The following is a 20,082-nucleotide window of genomic DNA, read 5'->3' on the forward strand; positions in this document are numbered from 1 at the left end:
ATATCGTCAATAATACTAAATCAATCATTTTCTTTGATAGTTATTGTTATTATGAAGCAAATAAAAGCTTATGTCATTTAAGTATAAGTATACAGAAAAAAATAATATACATTTATTTAGGGACGGTCAAAATAACACGTGTCATCTTCTAAATATAGAAATTTATACCAAAAGTCTGAGCAAATAGACAATATTTGAGAAATTATAATAGAGTAATACTGAATACTATAATTTTGGTTTTATTTTTATGACGTTTTTTTGAGATAACTTTTAAATGCTTCAACCAATCAGATCAAAACCATATATACGTATTTTGTGCTTGGAAAACAGCGTCGAATGCCGTCAATAAAGTCAAAATCAACTCACGCATTCAAAAGATATTTCAGTTTTAAAATTGTCAAAAATTGGCTGTTTTAAAACGAAATTCAAATTTTTGAACCTATAGCGCTTAAAAATAACCCAAGTGCTTAATTTATGATATTTTGAACTTAAAAATAGCTGAAAGTTTCAAAAATGGCAGGAAAAAAATTTTTTTTTAATCTAACCAATTTTTGTTAATATATCTTTCAAGTTTTTGGAAAAGACCAAAAATTGAAAAAAAAAATTTTTAAATCTATAATTGTAATTGAACTAATTCCTCGCACAAAAGTCCAAAATTCCATAAATACGTGAGACACCTTGACTAAACAAATATCCCAATTGACAAGGACAAAGTCGAGTCGCTAAATATAGGAAAGCTTGGCGGCAAAGCGCCACTAAAGAAAGAGCATACAGGGGAGAAACAAAAGCGTCTATACATATACCACATATATATCATATAACGTGGTCAAATATAACGTGAATCGTTTGCGGGCGACGCCCACCCATGCTCGCCCTGGCTTTTACTGCCAGGTAATAAACTACGAAAATTATTATTCGACGGGTTGTCACAGCTCCGGGCTATCGCTCGATACTAAAAACTTAAATTTCAAGCCTCAAATACTTTTAAAGTACTTTTGGCATTCTTCCAGGCAATCCAAATATTGCTCTCGATTTTCAAAAGCTCAACTCATGAAGGAACAAGTTTTGGTGGATCACCACTAAGTGCTGTTGAAAACCAAACTTTGATAATTGCCAAAATATCTCAAAACTACCACTCGTTCATTATTATCCTCATGCATACATATAGCTGGATAAATATATGTATGCATGGTTATATATAGGTGGAAGGATATATAGGTATTAATTACACCTATTGACGGTTCAATCAAGATCAATATAGCCCTAATAGCAGTGAACTATCGGGTTAGACGGTTTACTACTGGAAACTCGAACAAAACATCAGCAACTCTCATCGTTGTCGGTTCCGTGTCTAATTGAATGGCATTTTATTTAGCACACTTCCCTGAACTCAGATTGCGGCTATTTACCAAGCTCAATTATGTAATTCACCGTACACAAACCTCAGTGGTTGATGCTTACTGCAAATAATAACTACCACACGTATACAACTGTACTTTTTTCATTTTAAAAGGGCGCAGTGATTATAGTTTTTGGTTTTTTTTTCAAAAATTCCAAGGGCATACTGACAAAAAAATGGGTTAATACGGAAAAAAAAAAATTTGATTCTATTATTTTTTAAACTTTACTCTACTTATGAACTTATAATGTCAGAAATTTAGCAATAGTGTGATTTTTTAGTGCTCCGGGTTCAAAAATTTCAAAAATCTATTAAAACAGCAAATTTTTGACAACTTTAAACCGCGATATCTTTTGAATGGATGGGTCGATTTTGATTTTGTTGAAGGCATTCAATACAGTTTTTCAAGCACAAAATGTGTATACATGGTTTTGAGCCAATTGGTTGAAGCATTTAAAAGTTATCTTAAAAAAATGTAAAAAATTTTTTTTTGGTTTTTGTGTATTGAGATTGATTTGATCTAATTTTGAAGGTTTTTCGAGAATTAGTTCATTTAAACGATCAAAAATCTACTTAAGAATCAAATTTCCACCTTTTAAATTCATAAGAACGTATTCAAAAAATTTCCGACCATTATTAACCCAGAAACAAAAGGTGTTAAAACACTAATTCTATCCAAAAATGAAAGAAAATAATTGTGAAGAAATAAAACAAACAATAATTCCATCTCAATTAAGTACTTAGCGCCCTACGGTATTCCACAAAATAGGACAGATCATCAGGCAGATAAAGAAGCACTTCCGTATCTGAATAAAATCATCCTTACAAGTATTTTCACAGCAGAAAATGACACTCAATAAAGTGTTTACCAAAAGAATTAATTACTATAATTACACGTAGAGCCCTAATTGAGTGAAAAAGTAGGGCCAGCCTAAATCCAGACAGCAATTACCAAAAACAATGACATCTAGGCAAGAGAAAGCTCCATCAGAGAGTATCATCATCACTCTAGAGGAAGAGAAAACCTCTTTTCTCGGGTCTAGCTGTAAAAGTCAAGCTCTCAAGACAGACCAAGAAAGGCTGGTTGACGATGACTAGGACGTTGTGCTCCGCTGGTAGTGTCGCCATGAAGGATGCGTGAGCGCTGGAGGCAAATGCGGGTCTAGCCGTAACTTCCGGTTCTCACGAGCCTCCTGGGTGCCTGAGGTACGTACACGCTCGTACAACTAATAATAGCGAGTATCAGTGAAGGTGGATGAGCTCGACCTCCGCCTCTAAGGTAGAACCAGAAGGTACCACTATGCCAGCAGAACTGGAACCAGAACTAGAAGTCGTTTCATAATTTTGATTGCTCTGATGATCAACCAGATAACCGAGCCACCAAGGTGTCTCTTGTCCCTTGTTCCCAACATGACATTCAACATTTCAATTATCCTAATTGTCGACCACAAGCCCAAGCTGCACAAACATTATCAAGGAAAAATATCTGCGGGTGGATATTCCTGGCTCGGAAAATTCCTGCAAAGGTGTCAAGGCCAGCCAATGCTCAGTGTAATGCGAGGTAAGACAAGGGTCTTACCAGTAACTAGCCGTGGGCTAGTTATGCATAAACGGATCTAGTTCACTGTCCATAATCGCAATGACTGGACAGCAGGTAGAAGCCAGAAGCCAGGAGCTAGAAGAAAAAGGTAGGATTTAGTGACTGAGATGATATGCAGATTTTACTCCAAATGCTAAACTGACGTATACAAATCCAGGTTGGGTCTACTGTGGATTATACTGATGTGGATTACGCTCCTAGCACTCAGCTGATGTAAGTTGGGGAAAAATAGTTCTCACCGTCGTTAGGTGTTTACTGTTCAATCCTGGTTTATCTGTGCAAACATGTTGCACGTAAGCCAAGAAAGTAAGTGGACGGAGGTCGAGGGATCTTCGACCTCCCTGGGCGTGTCTGCTGCCGAGTCTCACGAAAGTTGATCCAGGATCGGTGTATGCTTTCTTCGATGATTTTTTTAGAAGAGTGCAAGTGATTTGTTGTTAATTGATGGGAAAATCTTAGAATGCTTTAATAAGGTTGGGTGTGAATTAAAAAATTTTTTTCTATCACATGACAAAAAAAAAAAAAGGATTAAAAATCTTAAATTTCTATTTTTCAAAATGGATCAGCCATATCATTTCTGAAATGTAAAAAATAAATGGCTGAACGCACTCTACACCACAATCATCTTCAAGAAAGAAATCTCATCTAACCACCGATTCCTCATCTTCCCGAGCTTCCGGATAGAACTCAGCTAAAGGTTCTCTGAAGCACCTCACACCGTAAAACGTATAACGGAAAAGTTTGAGCATCCTGAGTCCTGGCGCAGTTAGTTTACGATAATGGTTAGCTAAGTGAGTTAAAGTGAAACACCATCGATAAAGATAACAACAGCATACGTTAACTATAAAGGGTGCGAGTTTTGGATTTCTCAGTTTCTCACTAAAATCCTCATCCTCAATAAATGCGTGAGTACGCGTGTCCTTCCACATTCCTGAAATCGTAGGCGTGGGCGTATCCTCTGAAGCCCCGCCTCTCGCACCATAATGGCTTCCTTCGGACCAATGCACTTCGCTGACGTCACTGGCCCAGTGGAGGGGCGCGCCAATCCGCGTCTCCGGCTCTCCACTTGTAGGAGGAGCCTCCCCAGATGCCTCCTAGCGGCTTACTGAAGAACTGACTCGAACAACTCGGGGAGAGGCTCGAACTTCATTATGTATCATTATACCGGTCCGCGCCGCGCGGTGTGCACTGCAGTTACTGGTCTAGACGCGCGTGTGTGTTCCGTGTCCAGGCCTCCTAAACGTTGAAACGTGCTCGGCGAAAACCGCGAACCCGTTACGTATTCTTGTCATTACTGTCCTCCAAAGTTTTTTCGCGGAGTGATTAAATAGTGGACCCTTGACCTGAACTGGATTAACCTCTTCATTACCAACAATATTAAATCATCATCGATTAGTATTGTCAATTGTTACTAATACTGATTCTTTAGTAGTACCTTATAGTACCCGACAATTATTTTTTAAACAAGTCATCACACTGTGGTTACCCGACGGCGATTATCGTTAATGAGCTACCATTAATAGTTATTAATATCTGTGCTGTTCCGAGGATTTTATAAATTATTTCGGCTCAGTGTTTCATGTGTGATTTTTATTAATCAGTGTTTGGTGTGATTCGTTGAAATTGGGCGCCAAACATACAGTTTTTATTTATTCTAACTGTGCACAAACTGTATCTGATCATCAACGAAGACTAGGTGGTTAAGTGTCTTGAATTAGCAGCTCTAGTTGATGATCTACCATCAGGCATCAATAATTCGTTGATAAGTTTGGTTTAATTTACTAAAGTTGGGCGCCAATGTACAGTTTTTGTCAATTAAAATTGTGCATATTGCTTCTGATCATCAAAGAAGACTAGTGTCTTGAATTAGCAGCTCTCGTTGATGACCCACCGGGTATCAATTATAACCTGGATGCTTTGATAAGTTTGGTGTTAAGTTAAAAATCTATGAAACCGGCAATTTTACAGCTTTGAAGATCACGAATATGAGGATTGTTGGCAATTTAGTGTCTGGTAGCAATAGAAGCTGACGTTAGTGAGTGTTGGAATTGGTAGCGGTGGTTTCAGAGATACTAGGTGTTTAGTGGTTGATGTTGTTCGCGAGTGTCATTGCCAGTAAATAGTAGTCGATAATAACCAGTCAAGCCTGGATGTGAAGTGGTAATCCTGGTGGTTGATCGAGCAAGGATTTAGCTAACTTAACAGAGAGTCAGCCGACGCGAAAGCATCGGCAAGCTCCAAGATTCGGGCTCCGTGCGGCTTCAGAGTCGCGGCGACGTCGGCTGGTGCCGCGTACGGCCTCGACGTTGCTATTAAGGTGGATCGCCCGGGCAGCACGACGACGCTCAACTTCACGGACCTGGGGAGCCCATTCGGGGCGGGCGACCCCTGTCCGTCGAGCACCCCGACCCCGAACAGTATGTCGGGGGGACCGGCCTCGGGAGCGGGCGCCGGGGGTGGATCCGCTGGGGGAGGAAACTCCGACATGGACCAGCATCTCCACCACGGAGGACTCGGCTCGGTGACTCCTGGCCCGCCGGGAAACGGAGGAGACAGCGCCTCCAGCACCCCCGTGTCCCAGTCGGGGAAGAGCGCCTTTATTGAGCTCCAGCACAACAATCTGTACAACCCCGCGAGTTTGAGGGGAGGCTATCCCGGAGGTCACAATGTCTCCGCGGGACACCAGTTCTCGCACCAGGTGGGCTCCTTGGGCCATCAGAGCTCTGGACCCGGGAGTGGAAATCAGCAGCACTCTGATGCAGGGTTTCCTAGTCCCAGGTCCGCACTAGCTGGGTACCCTTTTGCGCCCATGCACCAGCACAATGCGTACGGATATCATCTCAGTTCTTATGCTCCGCAATGCCCCTCACCGCCCAAGGACGGTGAGTACCCTAACTGTATGTATTCCACTTTTTTTACTATTGATACTCTTTTATTAGATTAAGATTAATTGGCTGAATAGTTTTAAAACACAGGATCCAAACTTTTTCGGCTTTCATGCAATTGTCTTGTCTTTCGTCAGAAAAATATAGATTATACTTATATCTAATTTATATTTTTTTTCTGATATGCTTGTTTATAGTTGAATTCGTTCAAATAAATATGAAAAAAAAAAAAAAACATAAAAACGCCAGAAAAAAATGGGATCGTCTGTTGAAGAGAAAAATTCTTGAAATTAGAAGTTTTATTTGATTCAAGAATTTATTCTTTTGATATAAGTTTCTTCAAAATAATTTTTTTTCTCATTAAGAATTTTTCTTATTTAGCTTCAGTGCTTTCATAAATAATTTTTCAAAAATATATTGTGTTTTAAAATCAAACAGCCGATTTTTGAAATTATTCAAAAGTTTGATCTGTTCTGGAGGAATTTTATCATAAGAAAACTTAAAATTTTTTTTACTTTTAGAAGTTTTTCCTTTTAGAATCAAAAATGAAGTTTGAAAAAGTTTGTTTTTGATCTAAAAAAAATTAGAAGATCAATTTTATTAGAGTTTCATGTGAATTTTCTACTAAACTTTTAATTTATTCTAAAACAGACCAAATTTCATCACATAAAACTTGTATTGTTCTTATCACCAACCGTCGGATAACTATTTTTATCCACATTAGATCACAAGAAAAATATAACATTGATCATTTAGATATAAATGTATGTTTTCGCTATAAAAATGATTTATTCTAATCCATTGTTGTTGTACATGAAGTGGATGATCAAGATGACACGATAATAGTATGTTGTGCGAATGATATCTAACTGCGATTAATTGTAATCGTTGTTTATATTTCCATAATAGCAATAATAATCCCGCGAATGTGTTATAAAAAACTAGTGATTCTTAATGAGGAATATCTTACACCGTACTCATCTAAAATTTTTTAAATTGCTGGAAGAATAATCAAATATCAATCAAAATAAACTTTTGATTTTTTCCAAAATTTACCATTTTGGATAAATTAACATTAAAATTTCTAAAAAAAAAAAAAAACATTACTTTCTCCAGAGTAGTACTTAGCTTAGAACGAAAGTTACCTCAAGACATATGCGACATATCTAGGGGTGAATCGGCTCTATAAGTATCTCCGCGATGTATATTTATAATATTGACCGCGGCAGAACATGTGAACCCAATCAATACATCACCTACGTAACAACAATAATTTATTCGAGCATGTTAGCATCGCCCAGTCCTGAGTCATGAAGCCTAAAAATATTAGTCGCGAACTTGATATGATAATCCACCAATAAAGTTTTCAAATCGAGGGTTGGTACTCGCCGAAATCGCGGGGGTCTTGGCAGCAGGCGCCAGGTAGTCTGCCAGGTCATTTGTCTTCTTGTTTTTGAATGAAGACTTAGATGACAGAACAAGATACCTTCTTCTTCTTCTTCTTGGTCTTCTTCTTGTTCTTCTATATGATGATGTTACTATTACTCATTCAGAGGAACTCGAGTCTGATTTGGTATTGTTACAAATTATGCCCTTTCAGCTGAGCGCATGGATATTCATTTGGTTGCTCGGAGGATATCCTACGGATTGTGCATTCAGGCCTCTTCTATTCTTCTGAAATTCAAACGACCCGGAAAATGGAAAACTCTGTCTGGATTCTATTATTTAGTCTGGTGTTAAAATAGTAGCAGGGAATATTTTTATATATATGTGTGTACATTCGATTCTTTCTTTTTTTTTAGAAATTTAAGGTATAGTCTCGAGGACGTGGGTAGAAATAATGAGGCAAAAAATGTAACTCCAGGTAGTCCGCTTGCACGATTTCGAATGAGGAATTTCCAAAAAAAGAAACTTTAAATTCAAGTTTTTAATAGGCCTCTATGTCTTGCGCTATGCGAATTGATATTGTTATTGAAAAATTAAAGATCGGCTACGTTATAAACTTCGGCAATTTCTTAATGGGCTTGTGATAAGTGATAACGAGTGCGATCGTACGAGTAATTAAAGTTAATAAGAGGATTTATCAAAGTTGTTCTACGAAGTTGGGTTTTATATGTTTTTTTTTTTTTTTTTTTTTTTATTGTGCTATGAGTGTCATTTGCTCTATTTTTGTCGTAATTACATTTTCTACCGCTTTGTCGTTTGAACTTTTTCTAGCGGAGATTATCTCATTAGTGATTAATACATTTTAAAAAAATACCGTCGAGATGTTTTTGATAATAATTGATCTTATTTTTGAGTTTTTATTAAATTTTAAGAATTATAAAGGCCTAAATTTTTGGATTTAGTTGTTATAAATTTTTTATAACAACAATTATTCAAAAAAAAATTATTTTTTTGGAAATTTAAAATAAAAAAATTTTATAAATGTCACTTTAAAAAATTTGTCTAAAAAAATTAAAAAAAATTACCAAATTCCAAAAATTTTCCAAAAAATATTCTTAATGAATAATTTAAATCTTAAATTTTTTAAAAAAATTTTTAAAGTACAAAGTTACTTAAAAAAAATCAAACATTATTTTTTTGAGTGAAAAAATTCCAAAACATTAATTAATTAATCTACAAAAAAACAAACCTAATAAAATAATAATTGATGAAACGGTAAAAAAGTAATTAAAGCCGACAAAACCAGGTACTTAACTAATGACAGTTTCTAAAAATATAAATTTAGTTATCGTTAAAAAAGGTACAACATTATCTCGGATCTTGTCAGATGGCAGTCATTGTCTTTCCCAACAATATGACTTCGGCCGTGAACATCATCGGCGTAATGATGACTATTACTATTACTATTATGATTATGATTATCATTATCATTACCAGCCTTCATTTAGCGCGATACAGTAGCCCACACTCGACTATAAAATGCACACAATACACAATGCACAATATATAATCCAGCTAAGTGCTCAAAATTCACATCATCAATCCGCGATCTTGCATTACATGCGCGTTAAATGTCAGTGACGCTGATGGTAATTCTTTATTCAGGATTACCGCAAGGTAGTACTTTTAAATTACGAGCCCTGGGGGAAAAACCCCAGACGTTTTCGAGACAAAAGGGTTCAAAGTTGTTGAATTTTTACCGCGAGGGTAAAAAGCAAAGCTGTCTTCGGTTTAATAAAATAAAATGGCGCTTAATTCGCAACCCTGATTACTTCCAGTTACCCGATCAGGAGGGTTGAAAAAATACAAGCCTACCTGCGCATAAAGAATAAAGAATGAACCCTTGCATAAACTTATAATCAAGTATTATTGTTTTTCTGTAATTTTTCCAACCCTTATTACATCCACTTGCCGGCGGACGGGCTTCCCGATGGTCAATTGAAGGCAAATCGGTTACTTAACCCCGTTTTTATACAATATTAATCGAGAAAAAACTATCGGAAAGGGTTAACAAAAACTGTCTCGTTGGAAATTCTAATGACAGTTATTTTCCAGAGAGTTTTTATTTCTTCATCGTGTAACTTACGAGCAACCCCTTAATAAGTTTCTCGACAAGGGCAACCGATAAAATTACAGATTATTTCAGCTTGACCGTCATTGGAAATCCATTAAAACTTTTAAATGCACTTTTTAGTTGTCAGATAGGGTACACGTTTCTCGGGATATTGTTTCGAACTTTTGATAAACTTTTTTCAACCCTTATTTAAAAGATGAATTTTAAAAACTTGCGGTTTTGCTAAAAGGAGGTGATAAAATTTTTTTTTCAATTTAAAAATTTTTAAATTTGTGAAAAAAATTAATAAAAATTTTTTTTTCGACTTACGATCTTTTAATTTCAAGAAAAAAAAATCTTTGTTTATATTTTTTGATCTTTTCAATTTAAAAATAGAATTTTTGGGTGTAAAAATTGGAAATTAAAAAAAAATTATTGAATTAAAAATATAAATCATGGATAAATATTTAAAAAAAAATGAAAGAAAAATTTTTGGCTCTCGCTTTAAGAAAAAAATCGATATTTAAATGAAATGTATAACGAAAAATGTCAGTGATTGTGATTGTGTCGAGCTGACGTGTGACAAAAGTGAGTTTGGCTAAATGAAACATTTAATGCACGTTTTAGGTGTTATTGTTGGAGTTGTAGAGATTTCATCTGTGTGCTGATGGAAATCCAGAGCGAGCCACGGGCCGATACACTCGCGGCGTCCTTTGATTAATTAATTAAATAATAAATATCGCATCGCAATCGCGATTCGCTTAATTGTCAGTGGACACGCTATTGTTTGCTCCTTGTTAGTACACGCGCCATTTGCTACTATATTGTATCTGCTCTATCATGGCCCATCGAAATTCACTTTTCGGTTGCAGGAATTTAACCTGTATAGAATTTTATTTTGTATTTAATACATTCATACATTTCATATTTTTTTTAAGTTAGTAAATTTTCAAACTAAAAATTAAATTTTATACATTTAATTCTTAATTTTTATCATAATTTTTTTATTAAGTGCTAGATAGTTGATTTTAAAATTTATTTCGCGGAAGAACAATAAAAGAATCTGTTAAATTTGTCTTTTTTTATTATCAATAATTTTTTTTATGAAGACATAAAAAAAAAATCTAATTTATTTAATTACAAATTTAATTTTTTCTAGAATAATTTCAATATTGATTTATTTAATTAAAAAAAATTTTTTTTTACACAAATAATAAAATTAAAAATTTATCTATTTAAATATTTATTTTTATCAAAATAAAATTTTTTTTAATTAAATAATTAATTTAAAAAATTATTTAAATGTTTTGATAATTTTTTAATATTAAAAATATTTTTATAGAAGTCAAAAAAAAAATAAAAATCTTCTAAATCATAAAATAATTAACTAAAAATGAAATAATATTGAAAATAATTAGTATCAATATTAAAATAAATATAAATGTCTTTATAAACATAAGTGATTAAGCGATGAAAAGTATAATTTGAAAGATTGCGTGGAAAAATATCGTCTATTATAAATACTCGGTATTTATACAAAAGCGACAAAATAATCTTCATCTCCCCTCGTATCGTAACTTATCTCTTGATTTATTTATGATGAATATATCCACAATTTTATTGTATATTTAATGCCTGTATAAATTTAATATAAAACTGTAAAGTTAAGAGTCAAAGTCAACTGTGCTCTGAATTTGCTCCTGGAAGTCGGCTCCAGAAAGAGCCGAGCTGTAAACTGTAAAACAACCGCGAAGATAAAGATGATAGGAGGATAAGGAAGATATCGGCGGCGGCCGTGTATAGTCTCCACTGCAATGTGGAGAAGAAGCCTTTATATACTTACAATATATATGTTCTTTTATATATAAGTTACCTGCATGGAGACGGTTCTGTGTGAGTTTACGGGAGATCGGGTAGCGATCGCGTGATTCAACCTGGTGTACACGAGCGGTTAAACTCGGCGCCGGGCAAACATCGCGGACGCGCGTATCGACACTAGATATTATCGCGAAATGCACCTTCTCGTTATTCTTATAAAACCTTATTCTTTCATGCTACTTATTATACGGGCTCTGTTTCTGTTTTTTTAACTTTTCGCTCTGGCTAATTTCTAAGGGTTCACTTTTTAATTCCAATTTTAGTCAGTATTATTATTTTTATTTTAATACAAGCTGGTACTGAAATTAAAAAAAATTTTTTTTAGCAAATATATTTGAATAGAAAAAAAAATTCTTTTTTTGTGTACACTGATAGAAGAATTTATTAATCATTAATAATTTAATTTATTGGAAGACAATTATTTAATTTATTAAATTTTAATAAATATTTTTTAACTGTTAACAAATATTTATTAAATTGTATTCAATAAATAATTTATTAACTATTAATAAAGCTTATTATATATGAACAAATCCTTCTATCAGTGTATAAAATTTTTTTTATTATTAAAATTGTTAATTTATTAAAAAGTACACCTAAAAAAATTTTTTATTAAATATTTGATACTTATTTGTATTAAATTAGAATTTTTTTTTATTTTTTTACAAGACGTAATTTTTTTATTACCAAGAATAATTAAAAAAATAAAAAAATTGAGATAAAATATAAATATTTTAAGTTGAAATTAAAAATTTTTAATTTTATAAATCCCAAAATTATCCAAAATGAAAGTAGAAACTAAATTTAAAGCACGTAAATTATAATTACAATAGTTACTTATCATTAAAAAAAAAAAAAACAAGTGTGACATCTGACACAGATTATAACTTTTTCTACTAGCGTGTGCGTTGTGAAAACATCGTTGAGAGGAGGTATTTTTTATTTTTAATAGTACATTATTCTCTTAGTAATTAACAGTACTAATTTCGTGATGAGTGATCATTAATTAACGGCGGGTGATTTCACGTACACAAAACCCACATGAGTAATATATATTAAGTCTGAGGAGCTTTAAGATTCCAGTAAATATAAATACACATTATAGAAGTAGGAGCACGTACACAATAGCCTCCCACTATTAATTGTTGCAAGTCTGGAATTTACTGTACTCGAGAATAGCAAGCACATGGATCCAGTCGGAGAATAATTGAGTGCGGGTTATGCTAATGAGAATTAATGAGTAATGAGTAATGAAAGGAGATGGAATAAAATAATTCAAAATTAAAATGCTAATATGTGTGCATATGATATATGAAGTATCAAGTACTAAGTATTAATATGAGATATAAGAAGGATTATTAAATATCAGACCTATGAATTATTGACGTATCATATTCTCTCATCAATATATGATGCACAGGCGAGCTTGACTTGTGTTATGCTTTTAAAACACCGCTCCCATCATCAACTATTCTTTTTTCATTCATTATCATTATCATTTATGTATATGTGTGTATTGGATATTATTATTCTGTCTTTATTTACACGCCTAAACAATACTCAAATTTAATTAAATTTTTCAAGTATATTTTTTGACCTTTTATATTGTAAGAAATTTTATTATTATCATTATTAATTAATATTAAAAATTTAATTTAATGTTTTTCATTTTAAGTTGATACAAAATGTTTTTAAATAAATAAGATTGAGAGAATTTTTACATATTTAAATATTTAGGCTGCATTGGAAAATTCACTATCTCTAAGAAATGACCTTGTATCTTGTGAACTATTGATATTTTTATAAATATAAGTTCACCCCGATATTACACTCATCAAGACCTTTCATTTGAATACCCACATCAATTTTTTATATATTTATATATTTTATATATATATGTATATATGAAAAATATATCAAAAATGCATGTGGATACTTAAATGAAAGCTCTTGATGAGTGTAACATCGGGATGAGCCCATATTTTTAAAAATGTTAATATTTGAGTCAAAATCAAAATTATTTATGATTTAATTTTTGAACCAATTAAAACTTTTTAGTTTTTTTCAATCAAAGTTACGAAAAAACAGACCAAAATTTTGAAGGTTGATATCAGGGTGGTGTATGTTCACAGACCTCTCGCCTTTGGGTGACAAGGGAGGAAGCCTGGTAGACGAGCTGGGAGGAGGAGGCGGCGGCTCCCTGAGAAACGGCAAGGGCAAAAAGATGCGTAAGCCCAGGACGATCTACAGCAGCCTGCAGCTTCAGCAGCTGAACAGGCGGTTCCAGAGGACGCAGTACCTCGCGCTACCTGAGCGAGCGGAGCTGGCAGCCAGCCTGGGGTTGACGCAGACACAGGTGAGTCTTTTTATGATTACAACCTCGTCAAACATCAAATATTGGCTGTAAGATTGAGCAAAAAGTCCGACAAATTTGCAAAAACGAGCTTGTAGGTAACAAGATCCCAAGCGGCAGCATCTGTCAGTGTTATCGGGACAAATGACTCGGTAAATCACCGATCCGGCACGCCCTGGACATCGGGATAGGGTTGCGCTGGCCAACAGTGTCCGGTGTTAGTTCAGGCCACTAACGACCGAGCTATAAATTTTCCCGGTCATCTGAGAGCCGTCTGGTTGCATGCAGCTTGTCTTTCACGCTTCTGCTCCCGTTTTACTTTCACATAAATTCCTAACAAAATCTCCGAGCCACAAACTAAATAATTATCCTTAAATCTGATAATTCAACAACCCGAGCTGGAGTTTTTTTTATCCATTTTATCCATTTTATCCAGGACCAGATTTTATTTTATTTACCGTCAATTCGACGCTACTGAGTTCCCAGTTCGGCGGTGATAGTTTATACGGCTCACTCCCGGACCGGATAATTTCATTAGCTCCCTGGGTATACTTATACTCCCTAGTCTATCGTTTAGCTGATAATTGACCCTCGTGGCATCGACAATAGCTTCAATAAATACATTTTTTTATTTTTTATCGATTTTTAGAATTTAAACTGAATTTTTTATGATTAAATTACCGACTAAAATAAAAATTCTTGGAATTTTTTTTATATCTCCAATATTTCTTCCGGAATTTTAATTTAAAAAAATTGAGACAAACTAGCGACCTCTAGCGCAGTGTCTTCAAACTTCTGACCAACATGGCGCCTTCAACAGCGACCATATGATCCTAAACTTCTATATTTCTCCAAAAAATCTCAATATTTCGTCTCAAAATCCTTCAAAACTAAAAAAATTTTGTATTCTAACTTCGAGGACGTCGGCAGCGACTTTTTTAGCCTCAACAATTTTTTTTTTCTCAGTAGTCAGAAGTCATGAAGCCATTACATGATAATTAATTACATGGAATCGGACGTCTTATAAAATATTTTTTTTAATTGTCTATTATTAAGCTTACCCGGTAATTACGGGATAATTATATCTTTGCGCGAAAAGAAAATAAAAAAATTCATACATGATACATGTATGTATCCATTACACGTCAACCCCTCATTGAGCTGAGATTTATTCTAAAATATCATCGGATTTGTTTACAATTTAAAATCGATTTCTTGGATTATAAACTAGGAAATAAGGAAATGAGGAGCATGCGTGCGTAGAGATATCACATTTATATAAAATTTTGTCATCATATCAGGCTAAGAATCATTGGAGCGAATCGCATAGCGTTATGCATGAGACAATAGTGAAATTGTAAGCCATTTACATGTCCATCTTTATTTTTATTCTTTACATGTATTGAGACTCAGTTGTATTTAGCTACTTTGTATAGAATATTTCGAGTAAATGGCGCACGGAATATTCGCACGAGATTGCACGCGACCCTCATGTGCAGCTATTCGAAACGTGTACGAGAAAAGACAATTTTAAGGTATTTCCGAGGCTACTTGGCATTCTTATGATAATATTAACGGCAATAATAATAACATATCTTTAAAAATTACTTTGAGTCTAACTTTTTTGCCGACGCTCTAAAGTTTGTCAAGTTATGTATACAATATTAATGCAGTTATAAATACCAGATATTACGTGATTGCGTGTCCGGTGATGTGGTACTTTGGTTAATTATTTCGTCCAAAAATATAACTTTTAGCAATATTCTTCCGAGTAATTAGTATTATTTTTATTGTCTTTAAATAAGTCAATTAATATTTAACAACAAAAATTTATAACCAACAATTCATTGTTATTATTACAGGTGAAATATTGAAAATAAATAAAAAATTTAATTTTCTATAAAAATGTCCTTGTCAATTTTTTTTTCATTTTTTGGTCAAAATTTTGAATTAAAAAAAATACGAAATTATTTTATTGATTGTTATTATTATTTTGGGTGAAATATTGAAGACAAAAAAAAAATGATGAGACCTTATTTGTAGAAAATAAAATTCTCTATCAAAAAAATCCCAATAAATTTTTTCATATTTTAGACAAAATTTTAAATTGAAAAAAAAAAAAAAAGAAAATGAAAAATCTATAATCTAAACTTGTAAGAAATAATTTTAAACCAAAGTTAAAAACAAAAAAATGAAAGATGAAGGTGACGTTAAAAAAAGGCTGATCCTTCGAGAAGCGAGAGCAAGAAGTCATACAAGATGATGATGGCAAAGTCCTGAGATTGAGGGAGAAAGCAACGGGGGTACACACATTATTTCAATGTTGGCAGTAATGCCTGTTATTAAGCGATGATAATAATTGGTATTATCGCAGGTAGGGAGCAGGACTGGTAGCAGCGGATATAAATCATCCGTTACTTCCTTCTCTATACTACATACTCCTATATGTATACATATAAATATATGATACTTACATACATATATCGTCTCTGTGCTCGCGATCTCAAGGCGTACACAGCACCTTTGTGCTTGTGCATTAAACCGATCTCGGTATCTACAACTATACACGTCCTATCCTTCCTCCAGTAGGATACCATCTCATATGTACATATATATATATATATATATATATATATATATACAGTCGAAAACACGCATTTTAACATGCCAAGAAGCTGTAAATAACCTACAAGTCGCCGTGAATTTGCCCTGGGCTCACAACGAGTCTCAGTCCGTGGTTATGCTCCCAGACTTAACTTAAACTTTTTATTTCTGCCCATGCTTTGATTTGCTTTCCTTTCTTACGTATTTGTTTTTTACCCCTAAGCAACGACATGCTACTTTTTACTTCAGCTTCACTCGCGTGTCTGCATACGCTGCTAATATAATTCAAAAAATAACTTTCATCCCCTTTAGCCTAGACAGACGTTTTCATTTTTTAAAAACTTTTTTTTGCTCCAAAGATTGTCTTGTTTACTTTTTGACACGTTAATATTTTTTTTTTAAGATAAAATAATTCATATTTTGTCGTAAAGAATTTAATCCTTCGACTGAATATTTTATTGTTTTAAAATGAGGTGCATATATATTTTTTTCTCGGTCTGAGGCCCGTAAAATTGATTAAAAATAATATCGACTTATTTTAAAAATAACAAATATTTTTCAATCAGGTTATTATTTAATTTGCTTCTAAAATATATCTATAAATTTTAATTATAGATATTTCGAAGTGAGAAAAAAATTATTAAAACATAAAATCGGCTTTTTTCTTAAAAATTTTCTCAGTTTAAAAAAATTTTTCTCGAATAAAGTAAATTTTTTTCTGCCCAAATATAATTCAAATTTCGGCGGTAGTTTATAAATTAAAAATAAATCAACGATGTCAAGCGAGATAACCCGAAACACAAAGACGGACATTGAAATAAATCTCGCGAGTGAAGAGATGATAAAAAAAAGACGAAAAGGGCTTTAAAAGGTCCTTGGAGCTGGTCCAGTCCGGAATACATCGGATGTGTTTTGCTTGAATTCTCAGCGTACGTGTGGATGTGTCTCACGGCCGAAATCTTATTTCTTATTCTCAGCAATAATATATCCATATTACGGTTAGTATGGAGATGTAGATGTAAATGCTCATTTAATTTATTTATTATACTCATAAAGGCAACCGGTAATTACTCTTTCCGCGTGATGCTCGCGTCGACGACAGAACTGGATCGGAGAATTTAAATAAACGACTCATCGATTGGGTTGCCTCTCAATCGATACTTGCCGGAAATTCTTTACGTGCATTAAATTCCCGACAAGAACACAACATACATATTCATTTTAAATGCAATCGTGGGAAGTTTTTTTTATTACCCTTAGCGCTAAAACGTTCCATCCCCGACTGCTATTCTGCTTTAATATAATACATAATTCAATTCACATATTTTATTTTATTTTTATTTTACTGTAAAAACGTTTTAGTTATTTCAGATTGTAAGAAAATTATTATTCATTCCTTTTTTAGGATTGATTAAATCCAATAAATTTAGTTTTGTTGTAATTAATAAGAACAATCATTTATTTTTTTATTTAAATGATTATTTCATCTAAAATAATAACAATTTGATACATAGATTTTTGTATTATTTTTTTTATCATCTTACATATTAATTGACTTTTATTATTATTATAATTACAATTAATATAATTATAAATGACCTTTTATCTTGAAAACTATTGACATTTTTAAAGATTTAAGTTCACCCTGACATTACACTCATCAAAACCTTTCATTTGAGTACCCACATCAATTTTTCATATATTTATATATATTTTATATGAAAAATATATCAAAAATATATCAAAATGTATGTAGGTACTCAAATGAAAGTTCTTGATGAGTGTAACAACGGGATGAGCTTATATTTAAAAAAATGTCAATTTTTTAGAAAGTACAGTGTAATTTAACAAAAGTCATTATTTAATAAAACAAAATTTTATTTATTTTTAGTGATGTAGTGATTGCAAGGTCACTAGTAATAATAATAATAATTTTTATGAAAAAAAAATAATTGAAGTATTTAATCGATTAATAAATAGTAATTTTTTAAAAATTCAAGGTGGAACGTCTGACGAATTAACGTAATAAATCAAGCGAGTCCGATGATCGTTTCGATATAAGTCCTTCCGATTCCTAGAACGATTCAAAAGGGCTCTCGGGGCAGAGTCGACTCTTACTCTTGGTGGCTATCGTTTCGAAACGCGAAAAGGAGGTTTATATGAAGGGAAAGAGACCGGGATGGAGAAAGGGGGTTGGGCGCGGCCGCGATAGAGCCTCTTCACATCACCCGTACACATAATATAACGGTATCGCGTTTTATGTATTAATATATGTGAGCCGTACGTGTAAACTCCGCGTGGAGTTGAGGGTAGCCAGGGCTGAGCCGAGCAAGGGGGTGAGAGCGAGCGTGGAACGCCCACGTCTATCGCGATCTAATAAATTCAACATTTCGCCGGTAAATCCTTGCCTTCTTTAAAAAGACCGATCTCTCATGAAAATTACCGCTTTTTATTTCCTTTATTTACTCCACTTCATTAATTTTCCATTATCCATTGTCCATTACTATTTCTTTATCATCAAACGCACCACTCTCCGCTCTTCATTCTCCAAAATAAAATTAATAATTAATTTTATGGCGAATCCTAATTAAAAAATTCTTGAGACCTCGCCGAATTTCTCCCCCGACTCTTCAGTTTTTATCAGGCCCAAAATAAAAGTTCACTTCACCCTCTTCTTATTTTTATTCTTCTTCCTTGTCTTCTTCGTTCGACACTTCTTGTTGAAAAATATCAAACGGTTATTGCGTGCCAGTTTTCAGGCACGTGTCATCTAAGGATCACTCATAAATATTTTATACTTTTAATAAAAATTTATTATTCAAATTTTTACCAATTTATCAACTTAGAAATTTTTTTTTATCAAAAAATTTCAATTTTATTTTTTAAATCAAAGAAAAAAATTTTTTTTTCAAAATAATTTTATTTAATCAAATTTATATCGTTTTTTCTATATTATTTAAAAAAATGTAAAAAATTTAATTAGACATTTAAAAAAAAATTTTTTTTTTTGTATCTAATTTTTATTAATTTGTAAAAAATAAATTTAAGTATGATTTTTAAGGCTTAAATATTGCAAACTGTGAAACAAAAAATAATTTTTCTATCAATAAAATTTTCCAAGTTGAAAAAAGTGAAAACTTATACAGCTGAAGGGGTTAGCGAACTCGTTGATCTCTCCAGTGTGAAACAAAAACGCGGGAATTCTTCGAAATTAACAATTATAGGAATCCGTGGGCACGAGCTGTTGAGCCGAAGAAGAGACTCTCAAGGGAGAGTTTCTTCATGGGGTGTTTCTTGACTGTTAGCCTCTGCTCGCGGTCGCAGTCGTTTGAAGTCAGGCGTCTGTTTTCTTGCCTGATGAAGAGAAACAGACCAACTGAGAATTTAATCCGTCTCTTTCTACTTCTTCTCTCCAGGTATTTCGTTTGTCCAAAGCGACTCCCCCTTCTTTATTGTCTCATCTCACTCCGTTAAATCTCGCGGTTTTCTCTCTCTACCCCCTTTCCTCCTCGCGCATTGTTGCTGCATCGCTCAGCCTCTTTGCTTCATGCTGAATCCAACGCGACTTTTCCCCGCGGTTTTTTACCCATCCACTCATTCTACTTATATTATGCATTACGCCTTTAAATTGCATTTTTAGTATCTTCTCTACTCCTCCCTTGAGTGATCATAAGTCTCAAGTATTCGAATTCAACTTATTTTTCATTTATCCAAACTGATTTTTACTCTTAATTATCTTCTTAAGTTTATAATATTTTATTTGAAAGGATTAATGCTGTCAATATAATCGAAATGACAAGTTGATCTTTAAAACGATAAATTATTTATCATTTTTATTTTATTTAATATTAAATAAAATATTAT

The 20,082-nt window shown here is 33.2% G+C and overlaps 1 protein-coding gene across 6 annotated transcripts in view; it reads left to right on the top strand.

Moving 5' to 3' along the window:
* Nucleotides 1-3,830: 3,830 nt before the first annotated feature.
* Dll (homeotic protein distal-less) overlaps nucleotides 3,831-20,082 on the top strand; it is a 48,873-nt gene continuing 32,621 nt past the window's right edge. For 3 of the 6 annotated variants that reach the window (XR_012480628.1, XM_074255729.1, XM_074255728.1), the window contains exons 1-2: nucleotides 3,831-5,896; nucleotides 13,376-13,617. Coding sequence is in view for 5 of the 6 variants with exons in the window: in XM_074255729.1 (XP_074111830.1) it covers nucleotides 5,419-5,896; nucleotides 13,376-13,617 (720 nt within the window). In the remaining variant the exon portion in view is untranslated. The remainder of the gene's footprint in view (nucleotides 5,897-13,375; nucleotides 13,618-20,082) is intronic. The other 3 variants (XM_074255731.1, XM_074255730.1, XM_074255732.1) reach the window with 2 other exon arrangements.

Source organism: Cotesia typhae, unplaced genomic scaffold, assembly GCF_013202065.1.
Source record: "Cotesia typhae breed Kobodo isofemale line unplaced genomic scaffold, CoteBio_Ctyphae scaffold_152, whole genome shotgun sequence".
Classification (NCBI taxonomy): domain Eukaryota; kingdom Metazoa; phylum Arthropoda; class Insecta; order Hymenoptera; family Braconidae; genus Cotesia; species Cotesia typhae.